The 16,176-nt window shown below is 35.5% G+C and overlaps 1 protein-coding gene across 1 annotated transcript; it reads left to right on the forward strand.

Annotated features, from left to right (window-relative positions):
- The first annotated feature begins 4,262 nt into the window (after positions 1-4,262).
- Positions 4,263-15,631, forward strand: LOC132548321 (protein SpAN-like). Its single transcript, XM_060212176.1, has 11 exons — positions 4,263-4,352; positions 5,766-5,784; positions 7,609-7,802; positions 8,531-8,566; positions 9,108-9,210; positions 9,650-9,761; positions 9,984-10,172; positions 10,622-10,750; positions 14,395-14,479; positions 14,717-14,920; positions 15,422-15,631. The coding sequence occupies exons 1-11, from the start codon at positions 4,263-4,265 to the stop codon at positions 15,629-15,631; spliced, it is 1,371 nt and encodes a 456-aa protein (XP_060068159.1).
- The last annotated feature ends 545 nt before the right edge of the window (positions 15,632-16,176 follow it).

The following is a 16,176-nucleotide window of genomic DNA, read 5'->3' on the forward strand; positions in this document are numbered from 1 at the left end:
CACTTCAGTAACAGACACAGGGGACTGTCAGCCACGTGTTACTAACCGAAGGTAACATGTCCTAGTTATACACTTGTGTTACTTACAGAAGTTAACATGTCCTAGTTATACACTTGGGTTACTTACAGAAGTTTACATGTCCTAGTTATACACTTGTGTTACTTACAGAAGTTAGCATGTCCTAGTTATACACTTGTGTTACTTACAGAAGTTAGCATGTCCTATATACACTTGTGTTACTTACAGAAGTTAACATGTCCTAGTTATACACTTCAGTAACAGACACAGGGGACTGTCAGCCACGTGTTACTAACCGAAGGTAACATGTCCTAGTTATACACTTGTGTTACTTACAGAAGTTAGCATGTCCTAGTTATACACTTGTGTTACTTACAGAAGTTAGCATGTCCTATATACACTTGTGTTACTTACAGAAGTTAGCATGTCCTAGTTATACACTTGTGTTACTTACAGAAGTTAGCATGTCCTAGTTATACACCGGTGTTACTTACAGAGGTTAACATGTCCTAGTTATACACTTGGGATACTTACAGAAGTTAACATGTCCTAGTTATACACTTGTGTTACTTACAGAAGTTAACATGTCCTAGTTATACACTTGTGTTACTTACAGAAGTTAACATGTCCTAGTTATACACTTGTGTTACTTACAGAAGTTAACATGTCCTAGTTATACACTTGTGTTACTTACAGAAGTTAACATGTCCTAGTTATACACCGGTGTTACTTACAAAGGTTAACATGTCCTAGTTATACACTTGGGATTCTTACAGAAGTTAACATGTCCTAGTTATACACTTGTGTTACTTACAGAAGTTAACATGTCCTAGTTATACACTTGGGTTACATACAGAAGTTAACATGTCCTAGTTATACACTTGGGTTACTTACAGAAGTTTACATGTCCTAGTTATACACTTGTGTTACTTACAGAAGTTAACATGTCCTAGTTATACGTTTGTGTTACTTACAGAAATTAACATGTCCTATATACACTTGTGTTACTTACAGAAGTTAACATGTCCTAGTTATACACTTGTGTTACTTACAGAAGTTAACATGTCCTAGTTATGCACTTCAATAACTAACACAGGGGACTCTCAGTGATGTGTTACTTACAGAAGTTAACATGTCCTTGTTATACACTTGTGTTACTTACAGAAGTTAACATGTCCTAGTTATACGTTTGTGTTACTTACAGAAATTAACATGTCCTATATACACTTGTGTTACTTACAGAAGTTAACATGTCCTAGTTATACACTTGTGTTACTTACAGAAGTTAACATGTCCTAGTTATGCACTTCAATAACTAACACAGGGGACTCTCAGTGATGTGTTACTTACAGAAGTTAACATGTCCTAGTTATACACTTCAACAACAAACATAGGGGACTGTAAGTCACGTGTTACTAACCGAAGTTACATAACCTAGTTATACACTAGTAGGGATTTTTTTTGGTCAACAGTCGTGTTAGTTTTACAAAGAAATACGACTTGACACAAGGATTATCTGAAAAAAGTCGAGTCACCGTCATGAATCCTAAAATAAAACCGAATGACACGGATACTGTTTATTATCTTTTTATCCTCAAGGAAAGCATTTATATTCCAGTCGGGAAGATAATGAACAATTTCTACTTTAATTGCCTGCCACGTGGTTCTCGTTATAGTATAATAGATGTTTAGATATGCTTGATATTATTTAAATATTCACAGTTTTAGCATTGTTAAAATGCCTGGTGTTATAAATAGCACAAGAATTAAAACAAACGGCGCGACTTACGGGAAACTTCACAACTTTGATAGATGTTCATGTTTCCCGATCCGTTTGACCAATCACAGTTATAAATGTGTAAGTCAAGACTGTATATGTTTCGCTGCCAGAGGTCACACCAGTAAGGGTGGTAAGTATTATATGATTAAGATTTATTTAAAGCAGAAAAAAAAGAAAAGAAAAAAACAAAAATAAATAAATGAAAAAAATAAAAATTAAATAAATGAATAAAATACTGAGTCCAAAATATCTATTTTATACTGGAATTCGTGAAAACTAGGTGGAAATTTCAAGAAAGGAAATATTTACACGGATATCTTGAAACTATGTAAAGAGCATAAAACCAAGTGTTCCGTAAGGGTAAGCGTCTTCTGGCTCGATGACGTCCGCAGGGGAGAGGGGAGGAGGGGAGGAGGTAAGGGCGGGGGGGGGAGCAAAATTGTTCTCATTGTTGGAAGTTGATTTCATGGATTAACAGCATTCATGAAATTAAGAAGTATTACAAATGCTCGACAATCTGTTACTGTCTGTGTTTGTTGTTTCGCGGAGATTTATGTTTGTCGATTTATGGTACCCGTGATTTATCAACGGAAAATAGTCCCCAACGAAAATTAAAGATTATTCACTATGCAAATATTAACAGATTTCTACTTTTAAATAGTGTTTACAATTCACATTTAATTTTCTATTCAATACCTTATTTATAATATACCGTTTTCATTGAAAGATCTTTACAGCTGATAGATATACCCACACGACAGGGTTTTGAGTTAAAGTGGATGAAGACTATGGTAAAATTATATGGTCGCTACTACAGTATGAAAAGAAAGCATCCAATTTGTTTGTGTGCTGTAAAGCTAGATGGTTTCTATGTCCGTAGTGTAAGTATGTTTGTTGGTTTCGGGTCATTTCATGATATAGAATGACGCTCTTGATTTGACCAGGCTTTTAATGGCGGAGATCATCGGCAAGAAGACGCTTATTCTTTTGGAACATGTTACCCCATTCTGCTTGTATCTATTTTTCAATGGCGTCATTATAAACATCTCTACTCTTTCATTTTTTCCATGTCTCATCGATCTTGATTTTTGATAACGATTTTTGTGAACTTGTTAATATTTTTTTATCAAAGTAGATTAATATGTTGTTTGTTTTTGTATGAATGAATTAATGTTCAGTTAAAGCGACTATAATGTTAAAAACATTACGAAAAAACGATATAAAACGTTCTATTTTCCAATAGTATGTTACAAACAAAACTTTCTGTTAATTACTAAAATTAAAAGTCACTGCAACCGTTTTTATTGATATCTAAAAAATAGAGAATGTAAACATTGCGGTCTTGATCATACATTACCGCTCGTAACCCTGATGCTGCGCATGCGTATAAGCCGAGAAAGAAGCAATATGGCGGACGTAAATACGAAAAGGCGACAAGGACCTAAAAATTACCTTACAGAAAGTGCCAGAAAGCGTAAGAGGAAGGAATCAGACCAGAAAAGAGGACAAGCAAAAATTTATATTAGACAGGAGATCGATAGATGGCGTAAAATGAAGGCGGATCTTGGACTGAATATGGATTCGGAATTTGTGAAGCTGCTGCTTGACTGGTTAGCTTAACGTCAGCCCTATAATTATAACGTATCCCCCGTCATTGATTATAATCCAATATCCAGTATTTGACGCGTGAATATGTTATGAACAACACTACTAAAAGTGTTATCTGATAAGTGTGAATGAAAATAGTTGTGTTATTCGTTTGAATTTACTATCGACAACGTGTGTTTGTTGTTGACTACAAGGTGGGGCCCAATTGGGGGTATTCGCTCTAAGTTTAAAAAATATGACGGTACTGGTGTTACTGTAAGAATAACAACCGTGATGATAAACATAGCCTTCATAATAAACAGTGCAATATATATTAATGTGTATAGACAAAGTATCAATTCCTGTGCATTTCTGCACAATGAGTATTTTTTGCTCTTCCGATTGTGTTTACCCCCTTTGGGTCCCCAATAGTTAAGCGCCCGCGAATTATCGATTTTTTCTTTGACAAGTCACGTGACCCGCTCGGCTTTCTTCGTAATAAACCGAACGTGAACATTTTCATAAACAATAGGCAAGATAAACAATGTTCCGACGTCGAAAATATGTACGAAAAACAATATATTTGACGTTATAGGTGCATGTATCGCTTTATTATGGATATATTTTATTATTCATATGCCGAATTATCCATTTCCCGATGTTGAAATCTAAGGTAATAGCCGCTTTAACAGATACCTAGTTCATATTCTAATATTCTTAGGTCAGTGTATACCGAGCTCCGTGTCAAAAATGACACGAAATGCAGGTCATAGCACATTTACGGTCAAATGTTGACTTCTTTGCACTAGACACTGAGATGCTGATCTTCGTGTCAAAAAGAAAAAACAAGAAAAAAAAAAAAAAAAAAAAAACCGAAATGCAGGTCATGGCACATTTTCTGTCGAATGTTGGCGTCTATGCACCAGACACTGAGGTGCCTCCAATATACGGAGATGCTGATCTTCGTGTAAAAGAATGAAATGCTGGTCATGGCACACCTTCTGTGTTAGTTTCTCTGTTCCAGTACGCATGAACTTTAGCTTCTGGCAGATTTATAGCAGTTAATATATTATCACCTGAAAGTCACGCATACAAAGTTCACTGATTAGCACTAGTTTGCACGAATTGCTAATGCTTGCCTTTCTTCCGATATACAGGAGGCATATATGTATTCTGTATTTGTCATCACCCCATTTGTCTCGATTCAGTGTGTCACTGCAGATGTTCAAGAGAATATGAATAATTTGATATTCAAACATATGTGGAGGTATACCTTACAAAAAGATACATTCAAGTATGTCTTGAAATGAACATAACTGAGTTATCATGTACAGCTGTCACATGCCAGACGATTGGTTTGATTTATGGTTACATTTAATCGCATGGAATATCTTCTATTCACACTATCCAATTGTAACAATTGGGGGAGGGGGGGGGTGGTGTGGTGGTGGGGCATGTTATTTATGGCTAAGATGAGATTCGTCAATTTAGATGTGTATAAAATTTGTTTGAATATCAACAGACTTGTTTTGTTTGTTTACTTATTTGCTTAGTTTTTCGCCAGTAGCGATGATTTGTTTGAGGCAGTTTCACCTTATTTGGCCTAGTGGTTACCTCCATGAATGACATACGGAAAGCGGCGTATCACATGTTATCCAAAACTATTTTCTTGTCTAAAAACACAACCACAACAACATAGGATACTCCGTAATATCTGCTTCCTGACAAACCGGTTCCATTTTGTTAATGTAGAAATCGGGAGTACAGGTCGCCTTACTAGCCTCAGCGAGATTTTCCGTTTATTATAGAGTGTCCTGCTAGAGACCGAAGGGTCGGTAGTTCGAACCCCAAAGGTGACAGGGTGTTTTTCATTATTCCTTTCATTACATACGGTTTATTGCCATTGTTCACCTCTTCATCTCAGACTTTCGTTGGTTGCCACCTAGGCTTCGAAATTTAATTCTTTAGTACCACTGACGAGTCCTATAAGGACGGAACACCTGTATGAGAGTTTAATTCATTAATGGGCTCTGATGTTGTGCACGTAGACTGACGTAAGGGAGGCAACTCGCAAAGCGTTTGGAGCCTTATTAGCTACTGCACGAAAGTTTCTAAATAAGCCGTTATATATCATGCACGTATTTGGGGTTGGCAAAATAGGTAACTATCACATTCCGAGAGACACGTAGGAGGTTTACATAACCTTATCGCCCATGACGCACCAGGTCCTAACTATTGTTCTAGATTACATTTGGAAGATCATTGAAGAGATGAACTATGAAGCTTTCCCAATATCCCTTTTGTGTTTAAGAAAAAAATGTGTATGTTACAGATGAATAGCTATATGGTTGTAATTATTTTATTTCTTTCCTATTTTTAGGTCATGAGACGAAATGCCGGTAGATGATATAATGGCTGCTGCAGGATATAGCTAAGTTATATTCTGTGGTCCCCAAGGGTAAGACTTTTGACTGATGATATTTATCAAGCTTTTCAAGTAAGATAAAGGAAACAACCAAAATAAGCGAAATAAAGGATGTGTAACTTTCAACAATATATATATCATCATAACAAAGTAAATAAACAATGAAATAAGAAAAATTAGGAGTTTTAAGAAATTCAGCAGAATAAAGAAAAATTGCTGAAAAATATCAAAGTATCAATCCCATTCTCCCACACCCCATACAGGAAAGAAAATCTAGCAATAAAGCGTAATATTTATTAATGAAATATCTTCAAATACAACAACGATACATAATTCCTTCCAATTTCATTGTCGATTTATAAAACTCGCCATAGACTTTTGTTTTTTCGAAAATTATGGAAACTGTCGAACTTTCGGATGTTGGTATTGAATTCGACCAATATGGACTTTTCGTAGTCGGCTCCTTCGTTCCCACAATATAAGCCCTTTGCAATTCTGAGATGGTCGAACTATCTGTACGGTGAAGTTCGATTCCTCATTTGGCTCAACTGTGTCTACTTTGTTATCCTATAATTGTTTTAACAAGTTCTACTAGACGTACAGTAATATTAATGGAAGCTGATGTAAAAAAAATTGATATTTACTATTAAGGAAAGTAGAGTAATGTAGACACGATATTTACTGTTATTGTTATTATTTGAATTGAATTTGAATTTGAATTAAACATATTTTATTGTAAATTATTTACCAAAGGATCCGGCACAAGTTATTTCCACTTATAGTTGTCCTTTCCTCAATACATTACAAAACAAAAACATCACAATATTAAGTCATCAATAATTTACATAAATATTGGCTAATATATTTTTAAAGAGAGAGAGAGAGAGAGAGAGAGAGAGAGAGAGAGAGAGAGAGAGAGAGAGAGAGAGAGAGAGAGGTGGAGTGGGGGTTGGGGTAGGGGGTAGAAGGGATGACGTCATCAGAAGTAAAATTATAACAGAGTTTCATGGTTTAAAACCTGTTGCTACTTTTCATTAAATGTTGGACTCGTAAAAAAAAATTCAGAGTTTGTTTCAGGGGACAGTTGATCATTTCCATTAAGGAGCAGATCTAAGTCACAGTGAACTTGTAAATTCATATCATTTAAACGTTGGAAAAGGACATTTCTGTGAACATTATAACGATGGCATTCAAAGAAAAAGTGATAGGCATTTTCACACATATTTCCACATACACAGCTATGGATATCCACAAGGTTCATCCGAAATAAGTCGTAATTAAGGGAACTGCAATTATGTCTAAGCTTAGTATGAATAATGTTTAGTTTACGGTTACCAATACCAAAGTAAGAAGGAGACAAAGGAAGATCGTTAGGTATTAAAGACTTTTTGAATTAGTTAAGCGAGGCTGATGACCTGATAGAGCTATCAAGTGTATTCCAACTCCGAAGAGTAGACGGCAAGAAAGAAGACATGGTAGTTGAAAGACGACAGAATGGGATTCTATAATTATTACTGTTTCTCGAAGGATAACGAACTTCACCTTGAACAGTAGAGGAAAGTAAGGAAGATAGATATTCAGGAGTTTTGTTAGTACGCATTTTATATAAAAGATGATGTTTCCTTCTCTTTCTCCTAGCAGACCGTGATTCTTAACCAGTTTCAAAAGTTAAAGAATGAATATTAGCATAGGATGGCAGACCTGTGATAATTCTTGCTGCCTCACGTTGGGCCTTCTCTAGCAGTTCAGATTCAGAAATTGAGCACCCGTCCCATAATTCACATGTTATTATTTTCAGCTGCCATGAAAATGCTTTTACATCCAGTTTGTATAGTGTGGCTGAATTTTGGGCTGGTGTTGATAAACTCGCCTGGTGTACACTTTGTCCAACATACAGCCCGGGCTAGCAGGATTCTGGACCGCATCACAAATTTCATCGCCAGTAACTCCTCCAATGAATCCAAAGCGAAACTTTTGGCAGTTCTAATGAACGTATGTTAATATCGTGATACATATCGGATTGGTTCACTTCGTTGAGAAAATGGATATCTAGAAAGTAAAACTTACAGAGAAAATACAAGAATACTTCACTGTGCTAGGAAGTAATTGTTTTTTCTTTGTTTTCGTGGAAGCAAAGAAAAAATAATTGCGGAATATGTATTGATTTTCTGGTTTGAAAATACAAATAATATGAAATATATGATTCCTCCATTTTTCTTTAAGTCGACACTATGCAAATTTGTAATTTCAAGATTCAAGCTGTTCAATATATTTGAAAAAGTTTTCACGTGATCACCGTTAAATTAAATTCAGACAAAAATTTAGATAGCATTGACATCTGCAAATTCTAGCACTTGATAATTGTGATCAAATCCGTCTGATACGATGTTAAATATGTCACATGATCGATTTGAACCAATCAGATACGTTGATAAATATGTCACATGATCGATTTGATCAAATCAGATACGACGTTAGATATGTCACTTGATCGATATGATCCAATCAGATACAATATTTAAATGCACATATATAAATATGCTAACTGTAATAATCATGGTTCCGAAGATGTATTTTTATTTGTCTCAATCTTATCTTTGCTGCAACTAATCACAGCACGTATTCTGTTAATAAGAGATAACGATTTGTGTTTTTTCATCTTAAAGTATTGTAATATAATTACCATGTTAATGTGTTCTATAAATTCTTTTCTCTCTTAGGTTTCAGATGCGGTGCCGCTAACTAACTCGACAGAAGTAAGTATGTAAGAAAATTACTAGTTCATTTGTAAACATGTCTTTTGTTTGTTTGTTGGGTTTTTTTTCTCGGTTAAATCAAACATCATATGTTTTAATTGAATTGATTCTGAGCTATACCCCATACCACCTTTATGGCCTTTCTTTACCTCCTTTTTGCTATTGATTATCAGATAAATAAAAACAATAAAATCAATTTAATTATGGGGTTGCTGTCTAAGTTTTGACTTCTTTTGACCACGTTGGATTTTCGTTACCTCTTAGGCTTCAAAATTTAGGCCCTTAGCATCACTGACAAGTCCCAGAAGGACAAAACAGTTGTATGATGCAGTTTTAATTCATTGTTTGGCTCTACTGTGTCTAACTCTAAATTATCTAAAGGTGCTATTCCTTTGTACTATCATCGGCCATTGTACAGTGATTGGCCATGGGAAACTGACCGTATAAGCAACGCGCAAATCCAAAGCAAAATTCATTGCAAACATGCATGTAGTATTATCTTATCTTAAATAATATGTATGTGTGGCTGGTAAATCCACAGAATCCACATATCGTCTTGACTCCAGGAGTAACAGATATGGAGCAAATAGGCGGGGAAGTGAATGAAACGGAAGCAATCGATAATGTTTTGATGGACGCTGCTGGTGAGTGTTCCAAAGTCCTCTGTTCATCAAGCCATTTTGTTTAAAATGCTTAAGTTTTATTTTCTTTCAGTTTTATTTACATATTTTTTCCTCGAGACTAATATATTATTTTACGAAAATATATAGATATGATAATATATATAATAGGATCACGTAGGGAAACATTTGACGTCACATAGGTTTCATTTACCATTTCTGTGACCTCCTCAGCTTCATCCCAGTCCGATTAAATATTTCAATGATTTTTTTTTTTTTTTTTAAATTTTTTTTTGGGTTGCCCATGAGGGACCGTCATCTTTCTTCTTTACATTTGCGTATTACGTCATCAAATCTGACGTTCAAAGATTTCCTCTTTATCTACTAACGTAACTTAATTCTTTAACCTTATGAAATCAAGTTTTAAAAATGAAATAATTTATTTCCGTTTTATTTATTTCAGTACCTGGCACTGCGTTTAACGAACCGGAGTTACTAGCAGGCACTGATATCGTCAAATTTGACGGAGACATTTTAATGCAGATAGAACAATTCGCAAAAATACAGAGAAATGTGTAAATATTGTGTCAATTTTTGTAACATAAACCTCATTGGCTATAAAAGGTATGTTAATAATATTAATCAAATCAAAAGGTATGTTCAACTCTTACACAATATAAACGACCAGAGAATTATCAAATTACATAAGTCTTTATTAACAAACTACTTCATTATCTGAAGAAACACGGAACATTGAAATATACAAATAAGGGTAACCCTGATGTTTTACTTTAAAGCACATTGGATTTATTTGGAGAAGCCTTGGAGAAAAACTTGGGAAAACAGAAGAAGAACATGACCCTGCTAAGTTGGATAGAATCACTGATGCCTCTCTCTCGGAAGGAGCGAGCAGCAAGGAGGGACTCCAGGAGGGTCTGGCAGAATGGCATAGTACCAATTAGGATCGATAGCAACAGGTTTCGTAAGTAGGCTTCTGTAAATCAATAAAAATAATGTTCAAATGTTCACGATTTTAGCTTGAAAAAGACGCTTTTTCATGTAGGTAATTAATAAGTCTATATTTTTCTCGGTAAAATTTATTATACTATGTATATATACTTCGCGATAATTAATCAGTCTATTCATCTAGAATAGCAACTTTTACAAAATTCTTATCAAGCATTTAACACAGACGATTTAATTAAATTCAGCTTAGTACCTATCATAATATTTCGAATCTTTAATCTTTGAGTCAAGTAAATTCAGCTTAGTACCCATCATAATACATTGAATGTTTATTACTTTAGCCATCCAAGCGAGGACAGCCTTCCTATAACTTTCTTAGTTAATATTAGGACGGTGTTATGTGTCATTATTTGCTGTCCCTGTGTTGTCTGTGTTTATTTCTCAAGTGTGCGATTTCTTTTTAAGGAAGCAGACACAAAAGACGGATAGCTAAATCTATGAACAGAATTTCGGAAAACACGTGTATATGTTTTGATATCATTTCAAAAGCGGAAGCACTTGCGCATAAGCCGCATATACGAATAATCGATGGAAATGGGTAAGATTTTGGGATGATTCTATCAACTACAACTATCTCAAATTCTGATTTAAAGAAATGTTGCCGATATACTGACTAATCCGGTTTAAAATCTTTTAACCTCACTTCTTTTAAACTTCACCAACTCTGTTTAGCCCTTTACTCTTTACTAACTTGGTGTAACTCTGAACCTCACTTACCCGGTTTAAACCCTTTAACTCTCACTAATCCAGTTACAATACTTTTAACCTCAATAACCCGGTTCGAAACCTTTTAACCTCACTAACCCGGATTAAATCCTTTCAACATCACTGACACTGTTAAGAGCCTTTTCACCTCACAAACCCGATGAAACCCTTGAAGCCACATTACCCTGCTTTAAAGCCTTATAATCTCACCAACTTTAGAACCTTTCAACCTCGCTAATTCATTTAAAAGCCATTCAACCTTCCTAATCCGACAAAATCCTTTAAACCTCAGTATTCAGGTGTAACCATTTAACTTCACCATCTCTTTGTTACACACATTATACTTCACTTATCCGCGGTAATCATTGAAACTCCACCACATCTTAAACTCTTTAAACATCACAAACACGAGGTAACCCTTTAAATCTCGCTAACCTTTTTAACCATTTTGATTAAACTGAATCCCCTCCCAAATCGCGATAACATCTAAAAATTTTAACCACCGGGAGCCGAAACACATCACAGACATTTCAATTTTGGTCACAAAAATAATGCAAGCATTTCACACAAGAAAGGTTAGTACGGTTTTACCAGAGTCAATCAGATTTCATCCCTGCTCGGACGTGAAAGAGTTTGTGGTCACTTTCCTGACAAAATGGACATTCTCTGTTTTTTTCTACAGTAATATTGAAAAACCGACCATAATGCAGTAAAATATGACATATTATTTTGAGGGTAAAGCAGATGAAATAGCGAAGACCTGCCAATTTAAACGAGCTTGGTCCAATATTGTCGAAGAGTTTGTAGAGAAAAAGCTAAATTAATATCTCTATTCGGTTGGTCGGTTTCGCAAGATTTTCGCCTGCATTGATCTGTGTTGTCTATTTGATGATGGTGAGTCAGTGTAACGGGATGAGCATGTTGTACATATGATAGCAGTGACAGCAGGACTAAACACCATGTTTACATTATTTACATTTATTTCCTACAATATGAACAATAGCTACAAACATTTACACTATTTACACTCGCATTCAAACAAATACCTAAGAATACAACACAAACGTTATAAACACCACACTAAGTAATAATAGTTCATTAATGGGCTGTTTTCCATTATAGTAATGCACTGTAAAAATAGTCATTATAGGCGGGCAGCATTCCACCTTGGAACAAGTCACAACACACGTCACATCACCACGTCACATCACCACGTCACAACACCACGTCACAACACCACGTCACAATACCACGTCACAACACCACGTCACTACACCACGTCACAACACCACGTCACTGACACCACATCGCCGGTACCACAAAGAATATCAAAGGATAGAGCTCCACTCCACCAACGGTCTGGCCCTGTCTAAATACTAAGTATCTACACCAGTTCAACATGGAACTCCTCAACACATCAAAATACATCATCAGACTCTTCTCCTGGTCTTTGTCCTAATCCACCAGTTCACCATGGACTGAAGCCTGGTATATAGCTTTATTAGTCCTCACTGGACATAACTACAATTATATAGAAATATTCAGTTCTATACTTCCAAAACCAAATGTTATAATACACTTACTATGTTTTAAATTCATCCGGGATCAAATTACATATTTACAATGACCTATCTACTAAGTAAATTATCATGCATAGATACAGCCCAGGACTCCTTAATATACTGATATGGCCCATGTTACAGGTATGAAAACATATCACTAATTAATCTAATATCATACTGACGTTTGACGCTATACACAACATCATAGCACCTGTTTTTACACGTGACAACTAATACCCGATATCTATAAATAACTATTCAAACAATATGTGTCTGTTTATCAACACGGCAGCTTCAAAACGTATACAAATGATACTTACAAATGGGTTTATATGTACAGTACTCGCCACAAGCTGTATTTTGTATGGAAATGGCCCGTACATAGGCATTTGCAGTAGGTAACACTACACATACGCCCCTATTGTTACCGCCGGAGATCATGTTTCTCCCGTGTATTCTCCGCTCAGATATCTACATCTCGCGCAAGTAGTCTCTGTGCGCGAAATATAAATATGGGCACGTAATGGGTTGTTACAGTCAGTGTCTTGTGTAATTTTATAGACTATGGTACACTCAGCACCGCGATAAACTATTCTGTTGATAATATTGATATTTTTACTTTGCCAAGGAACTGAAACTAAAATCAATCTAAATTTTACTACATACAGTTAGTGCTAATTTGGTTTATTCTTCAGAAAACATGGAGATGTATTCAAGTATCTCTGAGCGTGATAATTCAGTAAGGGGAGATAACCCTAATGGAAAAAATTGGGCGAGAATTACAGTTGTATGCTACGTTGTTTATAGTTAAGTGTCTTTATACAATTTGTCACTGATGTAAGTGAAATCTACAATTTGCAGGTCAAACAAATATGCATTCTTATAGTATCAATTTTTCATCCTAAACCTTTTCTTCTGTTTTTAAAAGTAATCACGATTTTAACTCAAATTTGACGGGACTGGTAAATATAATTTGGATTCCTAGTCATGAAATTCATATGTATAAGTCCTACCGAGATGCTTTGTGCAAGCAGAAGACGCTTACTCTTCCGGAACACCTGGTCTTATTCTCCTTGTACTTTTTTTCAGGAGTTTCCGTGTAAATCTTTCTTTTGTTCATATTTTTCCTTTGTTTTATGGAATTTGAGTTTACATTATGATTTTGTTGACAACTCCTGAAATAGTACGAGGAGAATAAGACTAGGCATTCTGGAAGAGTGGGCGTCTTCTGCTTCATCGACGACACCCGCCATGTAAATGTTGGTCAACCCGAGAAAGTAATGTCACGTCTTCCAATGAGAATAAGATATTAAATAACAATGGAACCAACAGGCACACTAACGACTATCAAACACGCCTGACTTGATGCCGCACAAAGAGTTACTGTAGAACAATATGACGACGACAACTCAATTTCCCTAAAATCCTTACAAACTTGCGAAATTCTTGTGATTTAAAGTCAAGACGTAACCAATCTGTATGAAAAACAAATTGAGGACTTTGCAAGGCCTTTGTGACCTGTCTTCGTATGCTCTTCTATATATTCAGTTTTTTGTGGACATACAAAACGAGACAGCGATGTTTCTGTTCTGTAAGTATGAAAATAGCCTGATTAATATAATGATGTTATTGTTAAGCAGAAATGGAATTATTTTGACTATTTTACCCCCGTATACTTTTTATTTCAAGAAATACGATCCAGTATTTTGTTCACAATCATGTCTTTTTGCTGCCGTTCATTTTTGCACACAAATACACAAAGGCACGATTATATTCATTTTCAAAATTTTCAATTTGGAGCAAATAAGCACGATGCTGATTTCACATTCACAGCATAGCCATATTGATTACATACAGAAAATTATATCTGAAAGCAGTAACTACAAATTAAACATACATATTAAACATCTTTTAGATGCAGATCATACGTAGGATATTCAGTAAGATGGAGGCACGGCTATCTCGCCCAAGATCTCGTCCTTGGTCAGAGATGTAGAAGGGTTAGTATTTTGCATACAGACACAATGGTATTAAATGCATTTAATTTTGTGTCCTATGTTTATTGTTTTGTTTTTGTTGTTGTTGCTGCTGCTAGTTTCAATAAAACAGTCATTGAACCTATCATTTCTTTTTTTTCTTCTTTTAAAGTTTCGACATGTCTGTCACCTCATTCTGTCATGACTCAGTGGCGTTAAATGCATTATGTTCCTTCCCATAAACAGTTTTCTTTGTTGCAGTCGCGAATTTCCACACACGAACTGCTGCATGCGATAGGACTATTTCACGAACAATCCAGACCAGACAGGGACAAATATGTTGACATCAAATTCAAAAATGTGATTCCGAGAACGAGAGGAAATTTCAATCGTTTTAGCTACAACACTATCAACTCCAGAGGAGTTCCGTATGATTTTAGAAGTATTATGCACTACAGTAATCGCGTAAGTATACGAATGGGTATAGTTTCGTGTTGAAGTTATTGTCACACAGGAAGCGATAATTGTAACCGCTTTGTTACTTCCGCTTTTCTACTCCATTGATTAATGAATGTATGATTAATAACAAAATGCTTCATATTCTAGAATATTGGATTTTATGTCCCTTTTATTTGTTTAATTATTTTCTGTTTAAATATCTTTGTAAATATTTTACCGCCTTGTTTTCTTGATAATGAATTCGTATAAAAAAAACCTCGAAGAAATCACCACTGATAAAGCAACAACATCTTTATTCAAATTCGGTTATACTAGGGTCAATATGAAGGAAATAAGAACAGGTGTTCCGGATAGGTAAGCGTCTTCTGCACTCGTCATATAATTATTGGTAATTCAGTCGGTATTGTCACGTTCCTAGCGACGGTAAAAAGGAGACGTTTTGTTGGCATATCTCTATTTTCTGTTGTTTTTATCCTTTTAAACACATTGTTGTTTTTTTTTCTCCAGGCTTTCAGTGTGAATGGCGAATACACAATTATTCCTAAGGGGTCTGGTAATAAGGAAAAATATCTCAGGACTATGGGACGGACCCGTTTTATGAGTCGAGGCGATAAACAGGTGGTCAATATTATGTATAACTGCCCATCACGGACATCTCAAACAAGGCCGTCTTGTCCAGACTATCCTTATGTGTTTCCACCAAACAATTCGAGTTAAATTTGTGCTAAACAAGTAGCACTCTCTGGACTTTTTCTGTTTAATTATTTGCTATAAAACTGACAATGCACATAAAAATCTGCCGAAATAAGAATAAACAAATAAATAAATAAAACCAACGAACAAACTTTCAGTTTCCAGAATGATTCCGAGATATCTCCCCCTCCCCTCTCCGCGAAACGAAAATATCGCCCGGTCAACGTATCTTAGAAAATACAGACATTGTAGTAATTCTAACTCTATGCGGAAACAAGTACGCGTGTACCTGGTTATAAAGCAGTTTCCCTGCTTAAAGTGTTTCCGTGTAAACGAAAAACATGTAACCAGCGCCATCTTATCAACCAGCCAACCAACCAACCAACCCCATCTTACCAACCAACCAACCAACCCTATCATATCAAACAACCCATTCCTACCAACCAACCAACCCTATATTTTCAACCAACCCATTCCTACCAACCAACCCCAACTTACCAACCAACCCTATCTTATCAACCAACCCATTCCTACCAACCAACCCTATCTTATCAACCAACCCATTCCTA

This window comes from Ylistrum balloti, unplaced genomic scaffold (genome assembly GCF_031769215.1).
Source record: "Ylistrum balloti isolate Yb309-2 unplaced genomic scaffold, AGI_CSIRO_Ybal_v1 Utg370008, whole genome shotgun sequence".
Lineage (NCBI taxonomy): Eukaryota > Metazoa > Mollusca > Bivalvia > Pectinida > Pectinidae > Ylistrum > Ylistrum balloti.